Here is a 27,551-nt window from a genome sequence, read left to right as displayed (position 1 = left end):
CACCTGGTGGCAGGAGCTGGGAGGGATAAAAGCTCAGCATTTCCCTTCAGCTTTTTGCCACAGCAACGCTATCCCTGCCTGGTTGCATCTGGCCTCTTGATCCTTGCTCCTTGGACCCTTGCATTGCCGACGTCTTGATCCTTGCTCCGTGGACCCTTGCCTTGCTGGCGTCTTGATCCTTGCTCCTTGGACCCTTGTCTTGCCGACGTCTTGATCCTTGCTCCTTGGACCCTTGTCTTGCCGATGTCTTGATCCTTGCTCCATGGACCCTTGCCTTGCCGACGTCTTGATCCTTGCTCTGTGGACCCTTGCCTTGTCGCCTTGCTCCTTGACCCTTGGACCTTCACCTTGCTTCTTGTTCCTTGGACCTTCGCCTTGCTTCTTGTTCCTTGATCCTTCGCCTTGCTCCTTGCTCCTGGGACCCTTGCTTTGCCTTCGCCTTGCTCCTCGACCCTTGGACCTTCGCCTTGCTTCTTGTTCCTTGGACCTTCGCCTTGCTTCTTGTTCCTTGAGCCTTCGCCTTGCTCCTTGCTCCTGGGACCCTTGCTTTGCCTTCGCCTTGCTCCTCGACCCTTGGACCTTCGCCTTGCTTCTTGTTCCTTGGACCTTCGCCTTGCTCATTGTTCCTTGAGCCTTCGCCTTGCTCCTTGCTCCTGGGACCCTTGCTTTGCCTTCGCCTTGCTCCTCAACCCTTGGACCTTCGCCTTGCTTCTTGTTCCTTGGACCTTTACCTTGCTTCTTGTTCCTTGAGCCTTCGCCTTGCTCCTTGCTCCTGGGACCCTTGCTTTGCCTTCGCCTTGCTCCTCGACCCTTGGACCTTCGCCTTGCTCCTCGATCCTTGAGCCTTCGCCTTGCTTCTTGTTCCTTGAGCCTTCGCCTTGCTCCTTGCTCTTGGGACCCTTGCTTTGCCTTCGCCTTGCTCCTCGACCCTTGGACCTTCGCCTTGCTTCTTGTTCCTTGGACCTTCGCCTTGCTTCTTGTTCCTTGGACCTTCGCCTTGCTTCTTGTTCCTTGAGCCTTCGCCTTGCTTCTTGTTCCTTGAGCCTTCGCCTTGCTTCTTGCCCCGTGGACCTTCGTCTCTGCCTTGCTCCTTGACCCTGCAACTGCCTGCTGCTGGACCCTCAGCCCTGCACCTGTTCCTGCTTCTTCACCACCATCTTGCCTCTGGTCCTGATGCCCGCCGACCGGACCGTGACACAAGTCGCGTAAAACTCACTGGAACTTAGTCTGCAGTAACGGGACATCATAGAGCCACAGCTTTAATTTAGAAAATCAGTGTATACTGATACTTGCCAAGAAATGCCACAATGGCTCTTGTCTGTTGCGGTTTCCAGAAGCAGCAGTTTCCTTTCCATCTTCCAACTTCAAAAAGTGCTCTCCAAAGAGGAAACCATCCCATTACTTCTCATGGCACATTTACCATCCTTCGAAGAGCTTCAGTTCTTGGGGTGTCTTGTCAGTTTGCATTTCTTAGTACATAGAGAAAGTATTGATCTGATGTGTGGAGATCTTTCCTGTTCTGCTTGGTTCAAGAGTGTTCTGGAAAGTTTCCTTCCTATGTGAAAGAAACAGGCAGAAGATTCTTGTTTGGGTTATTCCTTCTGAGAAGCTGAGCACAGCTGGCTTAAAACTGGTTCTGTTATCTTTCTGACTATAATAGTGAGACCAGGAGGAGCCTGGGTCTCGCTTCATTTCTCTTTCTGTCTCTTTGTTCTAGTTCGGTGTTCTGTATGCTATAGTGTTAAGGTTCAGTCTTATTGTAAGTATTGTAAGTTTTATTGTAAGTGCTGCAACTGGATTTTTTTTTTTTATGGACTGTGCCAATCCTGAATGTGTTGGATTTGTGACCATTAGGTTCATTTGCCTTCAGTAAATCTCTGCTGCATAGTCTTTGGTCTATTTTTGGGAACTCTGCCTCGTGTTTAAGTTTTCCTTCCTCCGGAGGTGGCACGACAATGTCCACCAGTGCTGGATTTACGTATAAGCTAAACAAGCTAAAATTTAAAGGGGGAAAAATACTGGATGTACATTTCCAAAATATGAGATAAAAAACAAATAAAATAAAACATAAATACAGCAACAGTGTTTTGTGTTGTGTAGGCTCCTATGATGTAAGTAATGGGCCCTGCCTGCTAGCCTGCTCCTTAAAACAGGCACACACACCCCAAACTGCGGCCCTCCAGATGTTTTGGCCTACAACTCCCATGATCCCTAGCTAACAGTACCAGTGGTCAGGGATGATGGGAATTGTAGTCCAAAACATCTGGAGTATATACAGTGGTACATTGGTTCTCAAACTTAACCCATTCCAGATTTCAGTTCAACAATTCCTTTGAAAAAAATACATATTTTGTTATGTGCAAATGGCTTTAGATACCTATTAGGTCCATAAATTACCATATAGCATATATTCAACAAAAAAAAAACAGTGACAATTTGTTGTTGACAAAGGAAAGCTGGACATATAAAGGGCCCCAATACCTTCAGTAGCTTAGGGCCTCATCAAATCGAAATTCGGCCCTGGTATCCACCAAGACCTTGATGGGATGTGGAAGGGGTTCCCCTCCTATGCATGATGGGGAGCACAACAAACCCTCAAATTGGCAAGGAAACGAATGTGCGAATGTTGCCCTAGAAGTAGAATGGACCATTCTTTCTGCAGAATAGTCAGTATAGATGCAGGGTGCCATTTTTATTTTACTTCGTAGCTCTGCACCAAACATTCTTTGCCCGTTGTCACTTTTGGGGCAAACTTCATACTGAACGCAACATTTGTAGTCTCTTCAGATTTTCATCCTAGTAGTTTGCTACACTAAAGTTAGGCTCACATTCTTTTGAAGTACATTTATTATTCCCTCTCTTGTTCCTTTTCATCTCTTTGTGTACATTGCCCTTAGGTAAATTTATTACCTACTAACATTCTTTTTAGTTCAGGAATTTCCTGAAGGCTGGAAGCCTAAAAGGCAAATATTAATTTGGAATTTTCTTCTCTTTCTATACTTAAAAAGCAGAAGAACCTCTTCTTGTGTTTCTAATTTTTCTTAGTTTTTTTCCCTGTATTATCTTTTTGGTCTGCTTATGATTATAATTTTATATATGTAAACTTAGAGGTTTGATATTTGTTGTTCTTTTTTTCTGCTTCTAGAATCTCCAATTTTGTTGAAGTTGATGTTACTTTAAAGTAGAACGCCAAGGTTACCACATAGTAGAAGGTTTTATTAATAGTATTAGATGATGTGCAGCTAAGTCATGCTCAGAAGAGACCCACTGAAATCAGTCAAGTCCCCTGATTTCAATGGGTCTAACCTTGAGTATGACCTAGTTGGATACAACCCAACATCAGCGTTCTAAAATCTTAGACTACTTAAAGCCTAGCAAAAATATATATGCTAATAATAAAAATAATAATAAATATGTATCCATCTGGGACATGGGTGGCGCTGTGGGTTAAACCACAGAGCCTAGGGCTTGCCGATCAGAAGGTTGGTGGTTCGAATCCCTGCAACGGGGTGAGCTCCCGTTGTTCGATCGCAGCTCCTACCAACCTAGCAATCGAAAGCATGTCAAAGTGCAAGTAGATAAATAGGTACCACTACAGTGGAAAGATAAATGTCATTTCCGTGTGCTGCTCTGGTTCGCCAGAAGCGGCTTTGTCATGCTGGCCACATGACCTGGAAGTTGTACGCCGGCTCCCTCGGCCAATAACACGAGATGAACGCCGCAACCCCAGAGTCGGTCACAACTGGACCTAATGGTCAGGGGTCCCTTTACCTTTATGTATCCATCTATGAAGACACATACTTCACTTCTTAAATGATTTAAAAAACAACAACCCTGTAGTGCTCAGTTTTACACTTTATGGTTAATATTACCTCTTCTGAACTGTTCAGATAAGGAACTCTTCTTCAGCTGTCTACTAAATATCCTTAAGTTCATAAATGTGTTTACTCACATCTTTAATAAGCCTTAATTATGCCTGTTTTCTATTTTCTATTGTCACAGATTCTCAGGAAAATGACACTGGGTACAGTAAACAGTGCCGGATTTAGGGCAGTGTGGGCGGTTCTGCCGCACAGGACACTAAGTTGAGGTGGCCCAAAATAGTAGTAATAATAGTAGTAGTAGTAGTAGTAGTAGTAGTAATAATAATAATAATAATAATGCCTATATTTATATTGGCACCTACTCAAAGTTAGGGGGTGCCAAATTTTGTACTTGGCCAGGGCGCCACACTACTAAAGTCCTCCCCTGCAGTAAAGAATGTTCATTTTAATACCCTATAGATGAATGAAAGTATTATAAATAATAACAATGCCTTTGCAAGAAGTCATTTAGCAACTTGAGCCGTGAGAACTGTATGTTTTCTAAAACATTCTTCTTGAGCTGCTTCAATCTTGGCAATAACTGTGACTTTCCTTGATCTTATTAATTAAATACAAAGGCATACCCTCCAACATTTCTCAGATGAAAATAGGGACATCCTATGGAACAACAACACCTATTATTTTTATGTTTATGTTTATACCCCACCCACCTGACTGGGTTGCCCCAGCCACTCTGGGCGACCTCCAACACATATAAAAATGTAATAAACATGAAACCTTAAGAAACGTCCCTATAAAAGGCTGCATAGTTACTTATCTCCTTGCTCGAGGGTTGCAAAACTCCGTATCCTTCAACATTCAAAATAGGGATGTCCTAAGGAAAAGCGGGACATTCTGGGATCAAATCAGAAACTGGTACGGCTTCTGTAAATCCGGGACTGTCTCTGGAAAATAGGGACACTTGGAGGGTTTGACCCTGTGAATCTCAGAAGGTGAGTCCAAAATGCAACGCAGCTCTTGGGGTGAATCAGTTCCCCACCGTTGATATATCAGAATTTTACTGGGGCGAAGGAACGTGGAACACTACATTACATGTTCAGCGAGGTGTTTCTGGAAGTTGGTCTTGGCCCAGAGGTCATTTCTTAAAATTGGCCAATTCTCTGGGAGTCAACTCTGTTGCCACCATGTTTACCATCTGCATAAGATGTTTTCTTAAGAATATAATATAATGTACAATAGAAAAGTAAAAAGGTCAAAAGGACAGGAAGGAGTTGACTCAGGAAACATTTGCACTCTTATTACTTCCTTGCATTTGGTTACTCCTGAGTAATTTGTTACTGTTTCTACTCTAAAATTGGCAGCCTCCTGTATGTTTTAGGCTTTATTAACTTACATCCTGTGTTTCAATTCAAAATGGCTTTTTAATGCTTGAAATTAAAATTCTTCAGCCTTCAGAATTGCTGTGGCTAGCTTTCCCTGCCCCACTGACATTCTTTTACGGTACTCCCCAGTCTGGAAGGGATTCCAGTTTTTAAATGAACGTTCCATATGAATCTGTCTGGGTTGTAAAAAAAACCGGTTCAGGAAGACATGATTGCTTTCTAATCAAGAACAGTATAATCCTTCTTTTCTTGGGTTGGTTGGTTTTATTTATAATGATAAGTGACTACTTTCAAATGTTCTGTTGTTAGTTTCCCTGTAATAGTGCTGCCAATTCAGTAAGAAATCAAGAGGCAGCATTCCTGTATCATTCCTCCTCCTCCTCCTCCTCCTCCTCCTCCTCCTCCTCCTCCTCCTCCTCCTCCTCCTCTAAAAAAAATATTTAGCACCATTTTTGTGAACGCAGTGTGTGAGATCCAAAGAACCATCACTGGAGTTTCTCATCTACAGCAAGATTTTCCAGCAAGTTTTTGCTGAAGGCTGGGGCAAACCCTCTGCAATTGCAGGGATTGTAGAACACGGAAGCTATGAATGGAAGGGGAATCTAGCAGAATTCAGGTGATCTCTCCCAGTCCACCTTTGCACAGGCCCATCTGCTTCTGACTGCACTGGCTGCCAATTAGTTTCCAGGTGCAAACAGCTCAGGACTGCAATGCCTCAAGAACTGCCCCGTGTTCTTGATGTAATATTTTAAAACAAATTGTCCAAAAAAAGAAGAAGTATTGAACTCTGTAAAACAGAAAAGGAGTTCTATATTATAGAAGCTACAGACTCTTCATCCTACTGTCCATAGGGGGGGAAAGTCAAAAACAGAAATCTTGATTTTTCTTAATTACCGCACAGGTTATTTTATGCTGAGTCAGCAATAAATCCACTCTTGGCAGCACACTAATAAATACTGTGAGCTACTGGAAATATCATCTTTCCACTGAGATTTAAATATGAGTCCCTGAACACTTGATACTGAAAATTCCATTGTTCCTTTTGGGAAAGTAGGAAATGTTACCCCAAAGAACTTGTCCAAATTAAAATGTATGTAGCACTGTCTAAATTTCACTTGGGAGATTAAACTGGATTGCAGTTGATTCATAACGCCTATAGTTTCTTATGATTGCATAGCATACTGTTCTATCTGGTCATTTGTACTTGTCTATGTTTCTTATATTTGAACAGTATGGAACAAGTGGTTTTTAACCTTTCAGTGGTTTTTTTTTTTAAGAGAGCAATGATTACCCTTTTGTAATTGAGAACAAAACAAAAGTTAACGTGAGAAAAAAAATGGAACTTGTTTCTCCATAACATAACTGTTTAAGTAGAATTGTTCCTTCAACACTTCGCGTGAAATATCTGGTGGTTGGAGTTGAGAGGGCGGGAAGCTTTTCCACAAGCATTTCTGTTAAACAGTTTTTTAAAATCCCCTTAGCTATGTTGTACAAATCAGTAGCGACTTTTGCCTGTGCATTGACATAATTCACGAATGATGCGTTTCAAGCACAGAGACCATGTGTAAAAACACTCTTGGATTTACTATATTCAATATAGATTTCTTATGTAAATAAAGGTAAAGGGGCCCCTGACCATCAGGTCCACTCGTGGCGATTGCGGCGCTCATATCGCTCTACAGGCCGAGGGAGCCGGCGTTTGTCCGCAGACAGCTTCCGGGTCATGTGGCCAGCATGATAAAGCTGCTTCTGGCGAACCAGAGCAGTGCACAGGAACACTGTTTACCTTCCCGCCGGAGCGGTCCCTATTTATCTACTTGCACTTTGATGTGCTTTTGAACTGCTAGGTGGGCAGGGATTCGAACCACCAACCTTCTGATCGGCAAGACCTAGGCTCTGTGGTTTAACCCACAGTGCCACCTGGGTCCCAGGTGCTATTTATTATATAAATAGCAGTGGTCAAAATCCACCCAGTACAACAGCTGAGGAACTTTCAGCTTCCGCCAAAATACTGAGTTGTGCCTGTTCCTGCATTGTAGGGGGTCGGATTAGATGACTCTTGGGGTCCCTTCCAACTCTCCAATTCTATGCTTCTGTGATCTGGCATCCCTGATGTAGCTATAATTATTTGCAATAGGATGCGGATAGCCCAATATTATATTGAGGCATAAATACATCAATCTGGGTCATATCCTGCAAATAAAGGCAGTGTTTGAAAGCACACTAGGGGTTAGAATCACACTCTGTGATTCTGTGATCACAATGCAGTTTGTGTGTGGTTTCCAGTGCAGCGAGTGACCCCTACATGGAAGGTCTTTTTCGCTACACACAGTTCCTTCTCTGTGTCTGCTGTGCAAATGCGCATCTCTTTCTCTAACCCAATATCCTCTTCCATCCCAAGGTATATTGCTTCCAAAATTCTGGTTACAGGTAGGTAGCCGTGTTGGTCTGGATCGAAGTAAAATAAAAAAAATTCCTTCAGTAGCACCTTAAAGACCAACTAAGTTTTTATTTTGGTATGAGCTTTCGTGTGCATGCACACTTCTTCAGATACAGTGAAATGGAAGTTTCCAGGCACTTATGTAGAGAAGGGGTGGGGAGGGGTGGGGATGGGGAGGGGGGATCACTCAGAAGGGTGGTGGAAATGGGTGATTGACTGACTGATAGCTGTTGATGACCGCAAACGACTGCAAATGGTTTTGCATGAAAAAGCAAGGGTTGAGATGGCTGAAGATCACTTATCATGTATAATGAGATAAGAATCCGATATCTCTGTTCAAACCAGGTCCCTCCATGGTTTTGAGCTTGGTGATAAGTTGCAATTCAGCAACTTCTCTTTCCAGTCTATTTCTGAAATTCTTTTGTAGTAAGACAGCTACTTTGAGATCTTGTATAGAATGTCCTGGGAGATTGAAGTGTTCTCCTACTGGTTTTTCTGTCTTCTGGTTCCTGATGTCAGATTTATGTCCATTTATCCTTTGGCGTAGGGTTTGGCCTGTTTGTCCAATATAGAGAGCTGAAGGGCACTGTTGGCATTTGATGGCATACACAATGTTAGAAGATGAGCAATTAAATAGTCCTGAGATGGTATGTTGGATGTTGTTGGGGCCAGTAATGGTGTTGTCTGGGTGTATGTGGCAGCAAAGTTGGCATCTGGGTTTATTGCAAGCTCTGGTACCAGTGTCCATGTTAAGTCTGGTGGTTGTATTATTGTGGGTGAGGAGTTGTTTAAGATTGGGTGGCTGTCTGTAGGCAATGAAAGGTCTTCCTCCCAGAGCTTGAGAAAGGGAGCTGTCATTGTCCAGGAGAGGCTGTAGATCTCTGATGATGCGTTGTACTGTTTTAGCTTGGGAGCTGTATGTGATGACTAGTGGTGTTCTGTTATTTTCTTTTTTGGGTCTGTCTTGCAGCAGGTTCTCTCTAGGTATCTGTCTGGCTCTGTTGATCTGTTGTTTAACTTCATCAGGTGGATATTTTAGTTCTAAAAAGGTTTGCTGTAGATCTCTTAGGTGAGATTCTCTGTCTGTAGAGTTGGAACAGATGCGGTTGTAACGTAAGGCCTGGCTGTATACGATGGATTGTTTGGTATGTTTGGGATGGTAGCTAGAAGCATGTAGATATGTTTGTCGGTCAGTTGGTTTTCTGTATAAGGTGGTGTCTATATGTCCATCCTGTATTTTTATAGTAGTGTCCAAAAAATGTATTTCTTGCATAGATTGGTTCATTGTTAGGTTGATGGTGGGGTGAAAGTCATTGAATGTCTGGTGGAAGGTTTCCAGGGTCTGTTGTCCATGTGTCCAGATAATAAAAATATCGTCAATGTATCGCAGGTACAGGAGAGGTTTGAGTGGGTAGGAGTTAAGGAAACGTTGTTCTAAATCTGCCATGAAGATGTTGGCATACTGTGGGGCCATGCGGGTGCCCATGGCTGTGCCGCTGATCTGGAGGAACAGGTCATCACCAAATTTGAAGTGGTTGTGGGTAAGGACAAAGTGGCAGAGTTTGGTAGCAAAGTCCGCTGTGGTTTTATCTGAAATGGTGTTCCTTATGGCTTGTAAACCATCATTGTGTGGGATGTTGGTATATAGAGATTCCACATCCATAGTGGCTAGTATAGTATTGTTAGGAAGATTGTTCAAATATTGTATTTTCCTCAGAAAATCTGTGGTGTCACGTACGTAGCTGGGAGCACTGATAGCATATGGTTTCAGAACAGAGTCCATATAGCCGGAAACACCCACTGTAATGGTGCCAATACCTGAGATGATGGGGCGTCCTGGATTTCCTGGTTTGTGTATTTTAGGTAGAAGGTAGAAAGTTCCTGGCCGAGGTTCCGCTGGTGTGTTTGTGAGGATCTGTTCTTGGATGTGTAGGGGTAGCTCCTTAATAATCTTGTTCAGTTCTTTTTTGTATGCTTGTGTGGGGTCTGAGTCCAATTTCATGTAAAAGGCAGTATTGGAAAGTTGTCTGTGGGCCTCCTGGATGTAATCAGTTTTGTTCATGATGACGACAGCTCCACCCTTGTCTGCCTCTTTAATTATAATGTCTGGGTTGTTCCTGAGATTTTCTATGGCTCTCCTTTCAGCATGGTTTAGATTTTGTAGTAAGCGATGGTGTTTTCTGGTCACATCCGTTTGGATTCTGTGGCGGAAGCATTCGATGTACAGATCTAGTGTGGTATTGCGTCCATCAGGAGGGGTCCATGTGGAGTCCCTTTTTGTGTAACTTCTTTTCGGTGGTAGTTGGTGGTCAATGTTCTGTTCATTGATGCGTTTGGAGGGTGATGGTTGTTCCCCAGTAAGTTGAGAGGTGTTGTGTTGTGGGGATGTAGTTTGTTCTACTTTGTCTTGTTCTTGTGTGTGATGAAAATACTCCTTCAGGACGGATTCCTCAGCTGGGCTGAGTGTTTGCTGTGAAAGATTGACAATGTTGTTGATCTTGTTTTGATCTTGTCAATCTTTCACAGCAAACACTCAGCCCAGCTGAGGAATCCGTCCTTTCACGGGGACTATCATTCTGCCCTGCCAAATCCCAACACATGATTCAGTTCTGCGGGGACCTGGAAGCATTTTTCCGCCGTTTACGCCTGAAGGAGTATTTTCATCACACACAAGAACAAGACAAAGTAGAACAAACTACATCCCCACAACACAACACCTCTCAACTTACTGGGGAACAACCATCACCCTCCAAACGCATCAATGAACAGAACATTGACCACCAACTACCACCGAAAAGAAGTTACACAAAAAGGGACTCCACATGGACCCCTCCTGATGGACGCAATACCACACTAGATCTGTACATCGAATGCTTCCGCCACAGAATCCAAACGGATGTGACCAGAAAACACCATCGCTTACTACAAAATCTAAACCATGCTGAAAGGAGAGCCATAGAAAATCTCAGGAACAACCCAGACATTATAATTAAAGAGGCAGACAAGGGTGGAGCTGTCGTCATCATGAACAAAACTGATTACATCCAGGAGGCCCACAGACAACTTTCCAATACTGCCTTTTACATGAAATTGGACTCAGACCCCACACAAGCATACAAAAAAGAACTGAACAAGATTATTAAGGAGCTACCCCTACACATCCAAGAACAGATCCTCACAAACACACCAGCGGAACCTCGGCCAGGAACTTTCTACCTTCTACCTAAAATACACAAACCAGGAAATCCAGGACGCCCCATCATCTCAGGTATTGGCACCATTACAGTGGGTGTTTCCGGCTATATGGACTCTGTTCTGAAACCATATGCTATCAGTGCTCCCAGCTACGTACGTGACACCACAGATTTTCTGAGGAAAATACAATATTTGAACAATCTTCCTAACAATACTATACTAGCCACTATGGATGTGGAATCTCTATATACCAACATCCCACACAATGATGGTTTACAAGCCATAAGGAACACCATTTCAGATAAAACCACAGCGGACTTTGCTACCAAACTCTGCCACTTTGTCCTTACCCACAACCACTTCAAATTTGGTGATGACCTGTTCCTCCAGATCAGCGGCACAGCCATGGGCACCCGCATGGCCCCACAGTATGCCAACATCTTCATGGCAGATTTAGAACAACGTTTCCTTAACTCCTACCCACTCAAACCTCTCCTGTACCTGCGATACATTGACGATATTTTTATTATCTGGACACATGGACAACAGACCCTGGAAACCTTCCACCAGACATTCAATGACTTTCACCCCACCATCAACCTAACAATGAACCAATCTATGCAAGAAATACATTTTTTGGACACTACTATAAAAATACAGGATGGACATATAGACACCACCTTATACAGAAAACCAACTGACCGACAAACATATCTACATGCTTCTAGCTACCATCCCAAACATACCAAACAATCCATCGTATACAGCCAGGCCTTACGTTACAACCGCATCTGTTCCAACTCTACAGACAGAGAATCTCACCTAAGAGATCCACAGCAAACCTTTTTAGAACTAAAATATCCACCTGATGAAGTTAAACAACAGATCAACAGAGCCAGACAGATACCTAGAGAGAACCTGCTGCAAGACAGACCCAAAAAAGAAAATAACAGAACACCACTAGTCATCACATACAGCTCCCAAGCTAAAACAGTACAACGCATCATCAGAGATCTACAGCCTCTCCTGGACAATGACAGCTCCCTTTCTCAAGCTCTGGGAGGAAGACCTTTCATTGCCTACAGACAGCCACCCAATCTTAAACAACTCCTCACCCACAATAATACAACCACCAGACTTAACATGGACACTGGTACCAGAGCCTGCAATAAACCCAGATGCCAACTTTGCTGCCACATACACCCAGACAACACCATTACCGGCCCCAACAACATCCAACATACCATCTCAGGACTATTTAATTGCTCATCTTCTAACATTGTGTATGCCATCAAATGCCAACAGTGCCCTTCAGCTCTCTATATTGGACAAACAGGCCAAACCCTACGCCAAAGGATAAATGGACATAAATCTGACATCAGGAACCAGAAGACAGAAAAACCAGTAGGAGAACACTTCAATCTCCCAGGACATTCTATACAAGATCTCAAAGTAGCTGTCTTACTACAAAAGAATTTCAGAAATAGACTGGAAAGAGAAGTTGCTGAATTGCAACTTATCACCAAGCTCAAAACCATGGAGGGACCTGGTTTGAACAGAGATATCGGATTCTTATCTCATTATACATGATAAGTGATCTTCAGCCATCTCAACCCTTGCTTTTTCATGCAAAACCATTTGCAGTCGTTTGCGGTCATCAACAGCTATCAGTCAGTCAATCACCCATTTCCACCACCCTTCTGAGTGATCCCCCCTCCCCATCCCCACCCCTCCCCACCCCTTCTCTACATAAGTGCCTGGAAACTTCCATTTCACTGTATCTGAAGAAGTGTGCATGCACACGAAAGCTCATACCAAAATAAAAACTTAGTTGGTCTTTAAGGTGCTACTGAAGGAATTTTTTTATTTTGCTTCCAAAATGTTCCTATTTCTGCTTCTTCTACAGATGAGCTTAATAATTCACTGAACCTCAAAAATGTTTAAGGAAAACATATAGCTGAGCTGCAGGGTTGGGATGTTGTTGTTGTTTAGTCATGTCCAACTCTTCGTGACCCTATGGACCATAGCACGCCAAGCTCTCCTGTCTTGCACTGCCTCCCGCAGTTTGGTCAAACTCATGTTCGTAGCTTCGAGAACACTGTCCAACCATCTCGTCCTCCGTCGTCCCCTTCTCCTTGTGCCCTCCATCTTTCCCAACATCAGGGTCTTTTCCAGGGAGTCTTCTCTTCTCATGAGGTGGCCAAAGTATTGGAGCCTCAGCTTCAGGATCTGTCCTTCCAGTGAGCACTCAGGCCTGATTTCCTTCAGAATGGATAGGTTTGATCTTCTTGCAGTCCATGGGACTCTCAAGAGTCTCCTCCAGCACCATAATTCAAAAGCATCCATTCTTCGGCGATCAGCCTTCTTTATGGTCCAGCTCTCACTCACATATCCCATGGTTGGAATATGGTATGCTAAACAGGACTCTGATTACTTGCCTATGTCCCAACATTTCTCCAATGGAAATAGGGACACCCTATTCAATAATGATGATAGTGACGACAACAACAACAACAACACCACCCCATCCATCTGACTGGGTTGCCCCAGCCGCTCTGAGCAGCTTCCAACGTATATAAAAATATAATTCAACATTCAACATTAAAAGATGTCTTCTAAAGGTTATATACTGTATGTTCCTGCATATAAGACTACTTTTTAACCCAGGAAAATCTTCTTGTCGTCTTATATGCCCAGTCGTCTTATTAATACGGCGAGTGTATCCCAAACTCTATATTTTAACTGGAAAAGTTGGGGGTCGTCTTATACGCCCAGTCGTCTTATACGCCGGAATATACGGGTAGTTGTTTATCTCCTTGGCTCAGGGGTCGCATAACTCCATACCCCCCAACATTTCTCGGATGAAATCTGGGCCATCCTAAGGAAAAGCGGGACATTCCAGGATCAAACCAGAAACTGGGGTGGCTTCTCTAAATCAGGGACACCCCTGGAAAATAGGGACACTTGGAGGTTCTATAATAATGTTTACCAGCCTGATCATTCCAAAATGTTCATTTACTTTATCGGGGTGGGGGTGGGGGTGGGGGAGAGAAATGCTAAAGAGCGCACCATATTTTCTTTTAATATTACCTTATTCAGTAAAGAAATAGAATTTTTTTATATCAGCCCTAACATTTGAGAAATCAGTACAGGTCACTTCAGAGAGAAACTATAACTATAAAATGTGATTAACCAGTTGTAAAGAAGTCCAATAATCCCAATAGTGTTATACTATTTAGGTCAGATATCAAGTTACCACCACTGCCAAATCATTTATACTCTCTAGTGCAGTTAACTTTATTATCGGTCTGATCAATATTACACGGCTGGGACATTCCTTCACTATATACCTGAACAGAATTATTTTCCCAGCTATATTGTAATCAGATTATTTACTTTCAGAGGTCTGTAACTTTCTTTAGTTTCATGCCAAATTAAATCTAATTCTTTTTAAAGGTGAGTTGGGAGAATTAGCAACTCCATTCATTTTGAAAATGTTCATACTCCCTCTCTGGTGTTCTTCTGAGCTTCGCTGAGTGAAATTAGCTGGGAGATGAGTCCAGAAAGCTCTGTTTACACATCCAAATACATTATTCTTCAAATATTGTAGAAGAGAGTGAAATGAAAGCTTTGCGAGATTAACAGAATTGCATTTCCAGCGTTGGCAGAAATGTATATAATCTGATATATATTTTAAGAGGTGAGTATTGATGTTAAATTTTGGGGGGAGTGTGTTTGTAAGCAAGTAAGTTATACAAACTAGATAATAAGAGGTTGTCTCTTCAGAAACGTGGTTAGTTAGCATAGATGACACAGACCTGATACCAGCATTTGTATATAACAACGACTCCTTTTCCTTTTCCTTCCGCTTTAGGCGATGGTTGTAAGTTTTATGGATGTCTATCAACTTGCGTGCTCCAGAGTCTCTACACTAGAAAGAGAAATAGCCTCCCACCAGCATCACATTGCAGCTCTGAAAGCAGAACTCCAAACAGCATGCCTTCGTGAAAATGAAAGCTTGCAGTCGGTAAGTGTCTGCTTTTTTTTATTTATTCCCCCCACCCCCCTCAGAATTTTACTCTGCCACACAACTCTACAGAGCCCTGCATTTGGTTGCATAACTGGGTTGCATTACAAAAAGGTATTTTTTATTCATTACGTGGCTCTGCTGGAAAGATGGAGTATCTTACGTTATCTATAATTTGGCTTTTGCCCTTCAGAGCAAATTGATCTCTGCCCCTGTAAAAGTCTTTATAGTTGAGGAGGAAACTGTTGAATTAATTTGTCACCCTTTCTTCCTGTATGAATGCTTGTGTGCAAGATGGCCAAATCAAAAAGTAGAGCGTCACATCTCCTTTTTCTTTGGCAATGGTTCAGGAGCACAGTTTTTTTAAAAGGTTTGCTACCTCCTATTAAGAAATACCGTATTTTTCCGTGTATTAGGCGATGTTTTTTGACTCAAAAATCATGTCAAAAAACTGGAATTGTCCTATACACGGATATTGGCGGGGGGGGGGGAGCTGCACGCCAGCTCTAGGGAGCGTTCCCCACCCCGGGGAGCAGCTGCCCACTTTGCCAACCCCCAGCAACGGCCCCGCTGGGGTGACGGCGCATGTGCAATTCCCCCTAAAGAAAGCACAACGACTTTGGGCCATCTCCCCTCAATTTCTTTAAATTTGTTGTTGTTTAGTCGTTTAGTCGTGTCCGACTCTTCGTGACCCCATGGACCAAAGCACGCCAGGCACTCCTGTCTTCCACTGCCTCCCGCAGTTTGGTCAAACTCATGTTCGTAGCTTCGAGAACACTGTCCAACCATCTCATCCTCTGTCGTCCCCTTCTCCTTGTGCAGGATCTTTCCCAACATCAGGGTCTTTTCCAGGGAGTCTTCTCTTCTCATGAGGTGGCCAAAGTATTGGAGCCTCAGCTTCAGGATCTGTCCTTCCAGTGAGCACTCAGGGCTGATTTCCTTCAGAATGGATAGGTTTGATCTTCTTGCAGTCCATGGGACTCTCAAGAGTCTCCTCCAGCACCATAATTAACCATGATTCTTTAAATTTAATCCCCCCAAATAGGGGGCTCCATATACATGGGGGCGCCTTATACACGGAAAAATACGGTAATATTTTTAGTTAGTTTTTTCTAACCAAACTGGTGAATTAAAACCTGAATATTCTCCATAGACATCTATATTTTCAGTCATACCATATTCTCTGCTAACGAAACATGGGGTTTCTCCTCCCCAACCCGTACTATAAGATTTAATGCAATTTCAAGTCTAATTTAATCTCTGAAACATTATTGCCCACAAATAAAATAAGGCTAACAAAGGGAGCAGTCCTTACCTTGTGGGAAGGGCAGCTGAGGGTCGCTTGGACCTTGTGGGTCACGGAACGTAGAGGAGAAGTTCTCTCACCCAAGGCCTCCTCCTTGGGGTGGAAGTAGACATTTCCACCAAGATCACTCGTTTCCCATCAGTCCCTCAGGGATGTTGGGGCATGAAAGTGGTGTGTTGGGGGCAGTTTGGGGGAGGCTGTGGATCAAAAGTTCTTTTCTCTCCCATTGAAACAATTGAGAGTTGCAGAACAACTGCGGCTTCAAGGTTGCGGCTTGTCTCACCCCTGAACAAAACCACACTCCGCAGATAGACCTGGGGTCCAGGCATTAAGACAAGCCACGGTTTAGCTAACAGGCCATGGATTCACACATGGCTTCTTTAGCTTTTCAGGGTCAAAGTGTGGTGTGGGGTTGCATCTGCACTTTTGGAAGCCATGATCATGCAATACACATGCAAAATTTAGGATCAGGGTCCTAACCGGCGTAAAACTCTCTACGTATCTTTGGCATCTTGCTTGGTTTTACATGTTGAACCCAGCATGTTTTTTTCAGATGTTCCCTTTTGTCTCCGTCTGGATATTTGCTGCGGTTGCTACTGGTGCTTAAGTTGTGAACAAGGGAGCGGGCGCCGTGCCAAGTGCAGCCTGCTACGCAGGGAGCTGCTTTCCTCTGGCCAGAGAGAGCTTTGAGGAAAGTTTGTTCTTACAAACTCTTTTTGAAGTGTTGGGCTGGGGTTTGATCTGCAGAGCGAAAAGCCTCTGAATCGTGCTTGATAAACTATCCAGATCCCACGTACAGACACAAAGTGTTAGCATTGTATTAGTGCAGTTGCATTTTGGGAAACATCTGAGCTATATTACCCATCATTCTTAATTGATAGGTAATATTTGCATACAGGTCTAAGCCTGTATGGGCTCCCAATTTTTTTTTGGGGGGGGGGGAGCAGAACTCTCAAATTCCTTAAAAGGAGATGAATATAACACTTGTTTAGCAACATTCATATCAACTGATACTGTTTTAGTTTATGCATATCTGTTATTTATTTTATATATAGATTTATACATGCATAGACATATATATATATATAGGGACCCAGGTGGCGCTGTGGTTAAACCACTGAGCCTAGGGCTTGCTGATCAGAAGGTCGGCGGTTCGAATCCCTGTGACGGGGTGAGCTCCCGTTGCTTGGTCCCAGCTCCTGCCAACCTAGCCATTCGAAAGCACGTCAAAATGCAAGTAGATAAATAGGAACCGCTATAGCGGGAAGGTAAACGGCGTTTCCATGTGCTGCTCTGGTTTGCCAGAAGTGGCTTTGTCATGCTGGCCACATGACCTGGAAGCTGTACTCCGGCTCCCTCGGCCAATAATGCGAGATGAGCGCGCAACCCCAGAGTCGGTCACGACTGGACCTAATGGTCAGGGGTCCCTTTACCTTTACCTTTACCTTTACCTTTACCTTTACACACACACACACACACACACACACACACACACACACACACACATATATACATCCCCCACCCATCTGGCTGGGTTTCCCCAGGCACTGTGGGCAGCTTCCAGCAAAATATAAAAACATAATGAAACATCAAACATTAACAACTTCCCTAAACAGCGCTGCCTTCAGATGTCTTCTAAAAGTTGTGTAGTTGTTTATCTCCTTGACATCTGTCGGGAGGGCGTTCCATAAGGAGGGCGCCACCACCGAGAAGGCCCTCTGCCTGGTTCCCTGTTGGTCTTGTTTAAGCCAGTGATTGCTTATTCAAATATTCCCAAGTTTGGCTTAGGAAAGAGTCTGGGCAACTCTTGTTTGCATCACACAGCTCAGAACCATACCTGTGATCATGTCAAAAAGAAACAATAAACGTGAACTTCATGGAATCATTGAACCTTTGAATTGTAGAGTTGGGAGGGACCACGAGGGCCATCGAGACCAACCCCCTGCAATGCAGGAATCTTTTGCCCAACTTGGGGCTCAAACCCATGACCCTGAGATTAAGGGTCTCATGCTCAACCGGCTGAGCTATGCATGGCGGAAGCTATATCATGATTGATATACATAGAGGTATTTGAACAAATGTGCACATTGTCCACATATCCATCAAGTGTTGTCCTTTTGTGGAAGGCATGTTTTGGTTTCTGTTAACTAAACAACAGCAACAACCCCAAAACACAACAGCAACCAAATAGTGGACAAATCCACCACTCCAGAGTGTGATTGCCATCCGCTATCCCACAGGAGGAACAGCTATTCCCATTCCTTGCCTGAGGCCAGGGAAATCCTGCTGTTGGCCACTGGGAAACGAGGTTATTTCTGCAAACGTTAGGAGGTTTTAGTTGAGAATGTTGAAGTTCCTGTGCACAAAGAACGAATAAAATGTCCACCTGGCCTCAGACAAAGAGTTATGCAAGTATATTGCATATTGGGAAGAATTCCCAGCAATTACTCAAATGTTTGGAATCTAGATAGTATCACAAAAGAGAGGGGAAACGGGCAAAAAGAATTAGGAGGAGGATTGAGTGAGAGAAGCTGAGGAGACAGGGATTGCATGCATGAGGAGGGGGGGGAGGGGAATTTTCTGGGGTCAGGAGGACAGCTTCAGATCAAGGGGGCGGGGAAGAATTATGAACCTCAGGAGAAGATGGTTGCAAGTGAGATAACAGCTGGAGAAGGAGCTGGGCTGTCATCCTACCACTGGAAATATCAAGAGTTGTTGCTTTTGGATGCATATCTCCACTAATGTCGCAATCCAACCGCTGCTTGTGTCATTAATGCTTTTATGCGGTTTTGTGTGTGGTATTTATTTCATTTGTTTCCATGAGGTGTCGTTGTGATGAAATGCCACACGCTGAGCGAGGAAGAGATGACACAATTCAGTAGACCTTTGGACAGGCAGTCTGAGAATGTTTGAGGGGAAACCATGTTGCTGTGAATCATAGATCTGAGGGCCTTCCCAGATAGTTTTGAGCACAGCGAACGAAAGTGTTACTCATTTCTTGTCGGGATCCTGACACATCTCTTCTGCACAGGAACTGCAATGCTAAGTGCTGGGAAATGCTCCCTTCCCCCTAGCAAGATGTCCTTTGTGATTGCTACTGCAGTATGGAGTGTGATTTTGTATATGATTAAATGGCAGGTGCTTCACAAAGCTGAAATAAAAAGAAGAAAATTACAAAGTCCTGCTCTGGAGGGTAGGGCTTGAACCAATGGCTTCAGTTACAGTCGCACCTTGGAAGTTGAACGGAATCTGTTTCGGAAGTCCGTTCGACTTCCAAAACGTTCAGAAACCAAAGCGTGGCTTCTGATTGGCTGCAGGAAGCTCCTGCAGCCAATCGGAAGCCACATCGGACATTCAGCTTCCAAAAAAATGTTCCAAAACTGGAACACCCATTTCCGGGTTTTGATCGTTCGGGAGCCGATTTGTTCGACAACTAAGGTGTTCGACAACCAAAGTACAACTGTACAAGAAAGGAGATTCTGACCCAACATCAGGAAGAACTTTCTGGCAGTAAGAGCTGTTTGATAGTGGGACGGTCTCCTTCCTTGGAGGTTTTAAAGCAGACGGTCATGGATGTTTTAGCTGAGATTCCTGCATTGCAGGCAGGGGGTTGGACTAGATGACCCTTCCAACTCTACAATTCTATGCTTCCATCTGTCAAGCGGAAATGCTTGCGCTGGCGGAACTGTAGTATTAGCCTGTCGCTGAATTCCACCCATACAGCTTTCCAGCCAGGCAAGCAAGCAAAAGGCGGTATTGCAGTTCAAGGACATACTTCAACTGGGCATAAGCCCTCAGGGACTGTGTGGCACACGGCCAATGAGGAGTGCAGCTTGGGCGAGAATTGGGAGGGCTAGATAGAGTGGCAGTGGATGTTTGGCCTACAGTATCGAAATTCCCTACCCCTACTGCCCTCATGAGGACAAGCAGCAACAGAATAATTTGACAACAAATTTTCCTGCTTTGTGTGTGTGTGTGTGTGTGTGTGTGTGTGTGTGTGTGTAAAAATTATTTCCCCTTCTATATGAAGTTTTGTTTTTTTGCTATTCCATGTATGCTAGGCATGTGAACTTTTACCTTGTCAAGCTATCGCAGCATATTTGAAAATTGTAGTAATTTGATTAAAACGTTGCCTATAAGGCAAAGGGGCGAGTTAATGGGATCCATATGCAATTAAAATGCAGAACTAAACGTAATCAGACCCCAGTGACTAGGGCTTTCGTAGTGATAGCCTTACCATGGCCTCTGAGGTTGAAAGTTTATGTTCAAAGTTCCCCATTGCAGCAGTTTCACAGAGCTTGGGCGAGATGACAGTTCGGTGTGACCAGGGCATAGGTAAGTCATAACAAGCGCTAACCAGCTTCTCGATACTGAAGGGGTTTCAGGTACCTCTCCCATTTAGCAGGTTGTGTTGCATGCAAAACATTTTGGTTTTGCTTTTTAAAGAAGTGCACTCAGCAACGGTTCTCTTCTATAAACACTTCGAGATGACGGGTTTTGCTGTGGGAACATTGCGAGGGCCTTCTATATCTTTTTATAAAAACAACACAGTTATTTGATTCGTGTGAATTCATAAAAAAATTCCTTCAGTAGCACCTTAAAGACCAACTAAGTTTTTATTTTGGTATGAGCTTTCGTGTGCATGCACACTTCGTCAGATACACTGACTTTGCTACCAAACTCTGCCACTTTGTCCTTACCCACAACCACTTCAAATTTGGTGATGACCTGTTCCTCCAGATCAGCGGCACAGCCATGGGCACTCGCATGGCCCCACAGTATGCCAACATCTTCATGGCAGATTTAGAACAACGTTTCCTAAACTCCTACCCACTCAAACCTCTCTTGTACCTACGATACATTGACGATATTTTTATTATCTGGACACATGGTCAACAGACCCTGGAAACCTTCTACCAGACATTCAATGACTTTCACCCCACCATCAACCTAACAATGAACCAATCTATGCAAGAAATACATTTTTTTGGACACTACTATAAAAATACAGGATGGACGTATAGACACCACCTTATACCAAAAACCAACTGACCGACAAACATATCTCTACCTGTAAGTGTGAATTCATGTTAGAGGAATCCTCTGACAGCCAGAGACTCGACTCTGCGCACCAAGTCACAAAAAGGGTTTACTTTTTCTTTCCCCTCCCCTCCCACTCCCCCCCGTTGTTGTTTTTTACCGAATTCGAAGGAAAGCAACCCAAAACTTATTTTCTCTGGACAGTTTTAAGAGTCAACATCCTGTGTCGGAGTTCTCTAATCATCACCAGCACAATTTACAATCGGGAACACACAGAGAGCCAGTTCAGACCAGCTCATCTGTTGATCTTGGCAGAGGTCCGTATTCTCACTGCGCACAGCTGCCACCCGAGAGACGGGGACTCGGCGCACGGCCCAAGGAGGGTGGGTTGCAAGTTGGTCAAGACGTGAACACATAGGCCTGCTTCATTTCAACAGATGCACCCTGCTTCCCCGCCCCCCCTCCAAATAGTATTTTCTTTTTGCTGCCTCTTTTAAAACACACACGCACTCACACACAAACTGAAATTAAATGAGGACCTCTCATGAGCCACTCCGCTCCAGGCATAAGAAATTATAATGTCTGGCTTCCAGAAACTGTCCCGTCAAAATGTGCTTCTGATTAGGTGGCTTAATTACAGCTGTGAAAACAATGTTGATTTAGGCCTCTAGGTTCCAGTGCCTGTCAGCCGTTATTAGCTAGCCTTGGACTGAAGCCACCATTCTCAAACTCTGCGCCGCGAAAAGTCACACACTGCCTTGACAACTTTTTATAAAGGTGGAAAGGTTGCCAGGAGCAAGGCACTTATGCAAAATATTTTTCATTGTGCAAATTCCAAATGTGACACAATTGATAGAGATGAAATGGACAGGTCCTGTTGGGCTTCACCGAGGCCCAAACTCCCAGGTTTTCCCACCAAATATCCCTATTTTAATAAAGTTTTTATAAACTTTGACTGACATAATGCTTAATTTTAATTCCTTTAATTCAGTTTTAGTCCAAATCCAGCATGTTGGTTTAACCACACAGTTTTATTGCATCTAAATTTTCCTGACAGTTTCATTTGCTGTCGGGAAATAAAATTGCCATTTTTTGCAACATGGGAAATAATGGCTAGTTTCAAATCCAATATGTTTGAAACTTCCTTTGCCTCAAGCAGGTTAAGGCATACACTTAAACTTACTTTTTTGGAGGGCAGTGGGAGAAAGCTCATTAAATAGTTTTAATATTTTAATATAAGTAACACTTTTCTCAGTGGGAACTCTTGTTATTAGACTTATGTATTTACACCTGCAGATAAGTAAAGTTTAGAGTAACATACTGCTTCCTTATTTTAAATATCCCAATGTAGCTTCACCTTTGCAAGAGAAAATTTGAGCTAGTAAAACTTATTTTGCAGTAATATTTGAAGAAGAACCCAGTTCTGTTACTGAGATGATACAGGGAGTTGATATATTTAGCAAGCTAGATCTGTTGAAATTGCCTCAGTGAGATGAAGGATGCTAAACTACAAAGGATACCTTAACTGATTTTGGATTTTAACATATGTGGAGAGGGAAGCTGAGTACATTTGGTACATTTCCACAAATTCTTTACAGAATACTAGAATTAAAGTTGTTTTAAGTACCAGCAAGCTATGTTCCCATCTACCTGTGAGCAACCTAATAACAGTATTTGGACTGATCACAATTTCTGAGCAGTCTTAAAACATGTTGCATTGTATTCGTTGCGGGGAGGAAAAACCATGTTCAGTGTATAACACCTCCTTTATGGGATTTGAACTGGTTGTCAAACTGCTGGCGGGCCAGGTTCAGGATTTTGGTACTCACATAGAAGGAAGGCCCTCTGCAGTTCAAGGCCAGTAACTGAGAGATAGCCGTATCCCAGACAGCATCCCTGTTGAAATTGGACAGGTGCTCATTACCTGTACTTTCAAGAAACAACTGGATTTTTTCCAATTGAATGAAAATGTCTCTGCCTTCAGTGTTTGTTTGGTATTGCTTTTAAACCTTCAGTTGGTTTCCGAGCATAATTCAAAGTGTAGGTGCTGACCTTTAAAGCCCTAAACGACCTCAAACCTACATACCTGAAGGAGCGTCTCCATCCCCATCATTCAGCCCAGACACTGAGGTCCAGCTCCGAGGGCCTTCTGGCAGTTCCCTCACTGCGAAAAGCGAAGTTACAGGGAACCAGGCAGAGGGCCTTCTCGGCAGTCGCACCCGCCCTGTGGAACGCCCTCCCACCAGATGTCAAGGAGATAAAGAACTATTTGACTTTTATAAGACATCCGAAGGCAGACCTGTCCAGTGAAGTTTTGAATGGTTGGTGTTTTTACTGTGTTTTTAATACAGTGGTACCTCTACTTATGAATAACTCTACTTATGAATGTTTCTACTTACGAACGGAGCTCCATCCGCCATCTTGGATGCGGTTTAGATAGGATTTTTTCTACTTAAGAATTTTTAGATAGGGTTGCTTCGACTTACGAATTTTTTGTCCCAATGCATTCCTATGGGATTCGACTTACAATTTTTTTCGACTTACGAATGTGCGTTCAGAATGCATTAAATTCGTAAGTCGAGGTACCACTGTATTTTGTTGGGAGCTGCCCAGAGTGGCTGCGGTGTCAGGGACTGGACTGCGGAGAAATGGTGGGGACTGTCTCCCCCTCTTCCTCCTGAACCTTCCATAGAAGAGGAAGGCGGTATAGATTTACAACGGTGGTTTGCAGAAGGTCATGACTCAGAGGTAGAAGAGGGGCAAAGCTGGGACCCAGCTATCCAGTCCCATCCTGCTAGGTGTTATGAGCCAAGAAGCCAAGGATTGAACAAACAGCTGGGAGGCCAGACTTCTCCTTGTCCATGTCCTGAGGCCATAATAACTGAGAGTCATCTAATAAAATAGGAATAGGCAGCGCCCTAAACATGTCCTTAGGCCGAGCTGTCAAAACAGTTCTATCCAAGTTGCTGCAGATGCGAGTTATTTTACTCTCAAGGTGCTTAGTAAACATGTCACAACATGCCCCCAAGGGCTTTTTTAAACATTGCCTTGCATGCCAAAGTCCCAAGGCACTCAAAGAACTTCATCGGCCAGCACTTCATAAAATCAGCGATGGAGGAAGAGCTCTGCACTGTTCTCTGCCACTTGCATTCCAGCATTCCTGGTTTACAGCCACCAGTCTCCAGGTAAACCATGGGACTAACTGAACTCTGCATTATGGGATATTATGTCCTTCCCAGCCCTGAGTGCTCCCTGGAAGGACAGGGTGCTCAGTGCTCCCTGGAAGGACAGGCTGTCCCTGGAAGGACAGGGTGCTCCCTGAGTGCTCCCTGGAAGGACAGATCGTGAAGCTGAGGCTCCAATACTTTGGCCACCTCATGAGAAGAGAAGAATCCTTGGAAAAGACCCTGATGTTGGGAAAGATTGAGGGCACTAGGAGAAGGGGACGACAGAGGCAAAAAAGGGCACTAGGAGAAGGGGACGACAGAGGACGAGATGGTTGGACAGTGTTCTCGAAGCTACGAACATGAGTTTGACCAAACTGCGGGAGGCAGTGCAAGACAGGAGTGCCTGGCGTGCTATGGTCCATGGGGTCACGAAGAGTCGGACACGACTAAACGACTAAACAACAACAACATGTCCTTCCCTGCTGAAAAAGCATAAAATGAGGTGCCAGGTGAGCCTCTCTGGGGACGACATTACAGAGTTGGGGCACCACCCTTAAAATGGTCATCCTTCTGTCGCAGCCCCCTGCACCTCACCTGGTCGAGTGCTCATGCAGAAGGGACTGTGATGAAGACCTCAGGGTCTGGGTATGTATATGAAGATACAGGTGTACCTTCAGGTAACCTGGTCTGACCATTACTAGGGAGTCAACGCAAAGTCTCCCACATTTTCCTGCCTAGCCAAGAGTGTAACCCATTCCATATGCTAGCCCCCCCCCTGGTTGTCAAAGCACCCACAAAGTCCTGAGCAGCCCTGGACAAAACCGCTCCAGCATATTTATTGAGGTTCCCTGATCAAGATGATCAAGGGTCTGGAAACCGAGCCTTATGAGGAACGCTCGAAGGAGCTAGATATGTTTAGCCTGGAAAAGAGAGGAAATGTGATAGCCAACTTCAGGTATCTCAAGGGCCATCACATGGAAGAGGGAAGAAGCTTGTTTTCTCCTGCTCTGAGAAGTAGGACTCAAACCAATGGTTTCAAATTGCAAGGAGATTCTGACGCAACATCAGGAAGAAGTTTCTGACAGTAAGGGCTGTTTGACAGTGGAACGGTCTCCCTTGGGATGTGGTGGGCTCTCCTTCCTTGCAGGTTTTTTAAGAAGAAGTTGGGGGGCCATCTGTCATGGATGCTTTAGCTGAGATTCCTGCATTGCAAGGGGGTTGAACTAGATGACCCTTGGGGCCCCTTCCAACTCTACAGCTCTATGATTCTTTGAGTGCAACCCACCCCATATGCTAGGCTCCATAGTTAGCATCCATGAAGAACTGACACAGCCCTGGACAAGACAATTTCAGCATATTTATTGAGCTTCCCCTGTAACAGAAAGCCCAGGGTCCTCATCCTAGAACCACAGAAAGCTACCTAATACCGGGGTAGACTTTTTTGCCCATGTATTTTCTTTTCTGGCACACAGCTTTCTTTCACATCACCTGCTACACGGTCTGTCTAATTGGAGGCGTCAAGGGCCAAACGTGTGACTTTCTGCATGTGCCCTGCCACTGAGCTGTGTAACACACCCAACAGAATTCCTATTCTGTCTCTAGCACTCAACCCCAAATCCCGCTACAAAGCGAAATTACTTCCTGGTGAATGTTCTTAAAAGGAAGGTTGCAAAAAGGGCAGGCCTTTGTGCTAGTCAAAGTAGATAGTGCTGTTTTCTTGCTGAGCCAAATCTGAGGCCACTTCTCTCAGTTCAGGTTGGTAGACTGTTAGTCCGAAGGGTGGTCCGTACACCAGCAGTAAGCCCCAGTCCATCCCAAGTTTTTAATGTAAGGTGTAAATGCTCAGAACTGGAACCCATGCAGACAGGAAGATGAGCGTGAAATGGAATCACTGAAGATTGTAGCAGTGCTTTTCCCCAACCTGCGGGTCACAAAGCTTCTGCAGGTGGTCATTGGCTTCCTAAGTAAACCCCAAATAAGTATTGCTTGTAAACCTTAACTGGTGTATGATGAACGCCTCTTCCAACTTTTTGTTCTGTTGGCATATTAATAATGCCGTGTTGGCACTTGTAACTGAACATCAGAAAGCCAAGAGTCTTACACCAGTCCTGGCACAATTGCACTGGCTGCTGATTAGTTTCCGGGCCCAATTCAAAGTGCTGGTGTTGACTTATAAAGCCTTGCATGTCTCAGGACCTCAATACCTTAAGGACCTCCTCTCCCCCATACAAACCAACCTGGACCCTCGCCTTGTCACCCAAGGCCCTTCTCTGTGTCCCCCATCCCAGAGATGTCCGTAGGGTGGCAGCAGAAGAACAGGCCTTTTCTTTCTTTAATTTTTATTTTAGATTAAAGATCTTGGGTTACAAAAGCACATGAGTTGTCTCTATTTTCAGCCTGTGGAGTCTTCCCTACTGATCAGTTACATTCAATGTGAGACATCAATGTTGTACGCGGTATAAGGGTGGGGGAGAAGAGAGGGGGAAGAAGGGGGTGGCAAAATTGCAATCTTTTGCTTTGTGTACGCAACATTAAAAAAACTAAGATCATTGCCACTGGTCCCATCACCTCCTAGCAAATAGAAGGGGAAGAAATGGAGGCAGTGAGAGGTTTTACTTTCTTCGGCTCCGTGATCACTGCAGATGGTGACAGCAGTCACAAAATTAAAAGACGCCTGCTTCTTGGGAGAAAAGCAATGACAAACCTAGACAGCATTTTAAAAAGCAGAGACATCACCTTCCCGACAAAGGTCCGTATAGTTAAAGCTATGGTATTCCCAGTAGTGATGTATGGAAGTGAGAGCTGGACCATAAAGAAGGCTGATCGCCGAAGAATTGATGCTTTTGAATTATGGTGCTGGAGGAGACTCTTGAGAGTCCCATGGACTGCAAGAAGATCAAACCTATCCATTCTAAAGGAAATCAGCCCTGAGTGCTCACTGGAAGGACAGATCGCGAAGCTGAGGCTCCAATACTTTGGCCACCTCATGAGAAGAGAAGACTCCCTGGAAAAGACCCTTCAGTTGGGAAAGATGGAGGGCACAAGGAGAAGGGGACGACAGAGGACGTGATGGTTGGACAGTGTTCTCTAAGCTACCAACATGAGTCTGATCAAACTGCGGGATGCAGTGGAAGACAGGAGAGCTTGGCGTGCTCTGGTCCATGGGGTCA

At 44.1% G+C, this 27,551-nt stretch overlaps 1 protein-coding gene across 4 annotated transcripts in view; it reads left to right on the top strand.

The window, feature by feature from the left end:
* Nucleotides 1-27,551, top strand: part of CCDC171 (coiled-coil domain containing 171) — a 223,774-nt gene that overhangs the window by 177,027 nt on the left and 19,196 nt on the right. For all 4 annotated transcript variants that reach the window (XM_035140705.2, XM_060269247.1, XM_060269246.1 and 1 more), the window contains one exon: nt 14,716-14,868. In XM_035140705.2, the coding sequence (XP_034996596.2) occupies nt 14,716-14,868 (153 nt within the window). The remainder of the gene's footprint in view (nt 1-14,715; nt 14,869-27,551) is intronic.

This window comes from Zootoca vivipara, chromosome 16, assembly GCF_963506605.1.
Source record: "Zootoca vivipara chromosome 16, rZooViv1.1, whole genome shotgun sequence".
NCBI lineage: Eukaryota > Metazoa > Chordata > Lepidosauria > Squamata > Lacertidae > Zootoca > Zootoca vivipara.
Note: the sequence above shows the minus strand (reverse complement) of the source record. Positions and strands in the feature narration are given on the sequence as shown.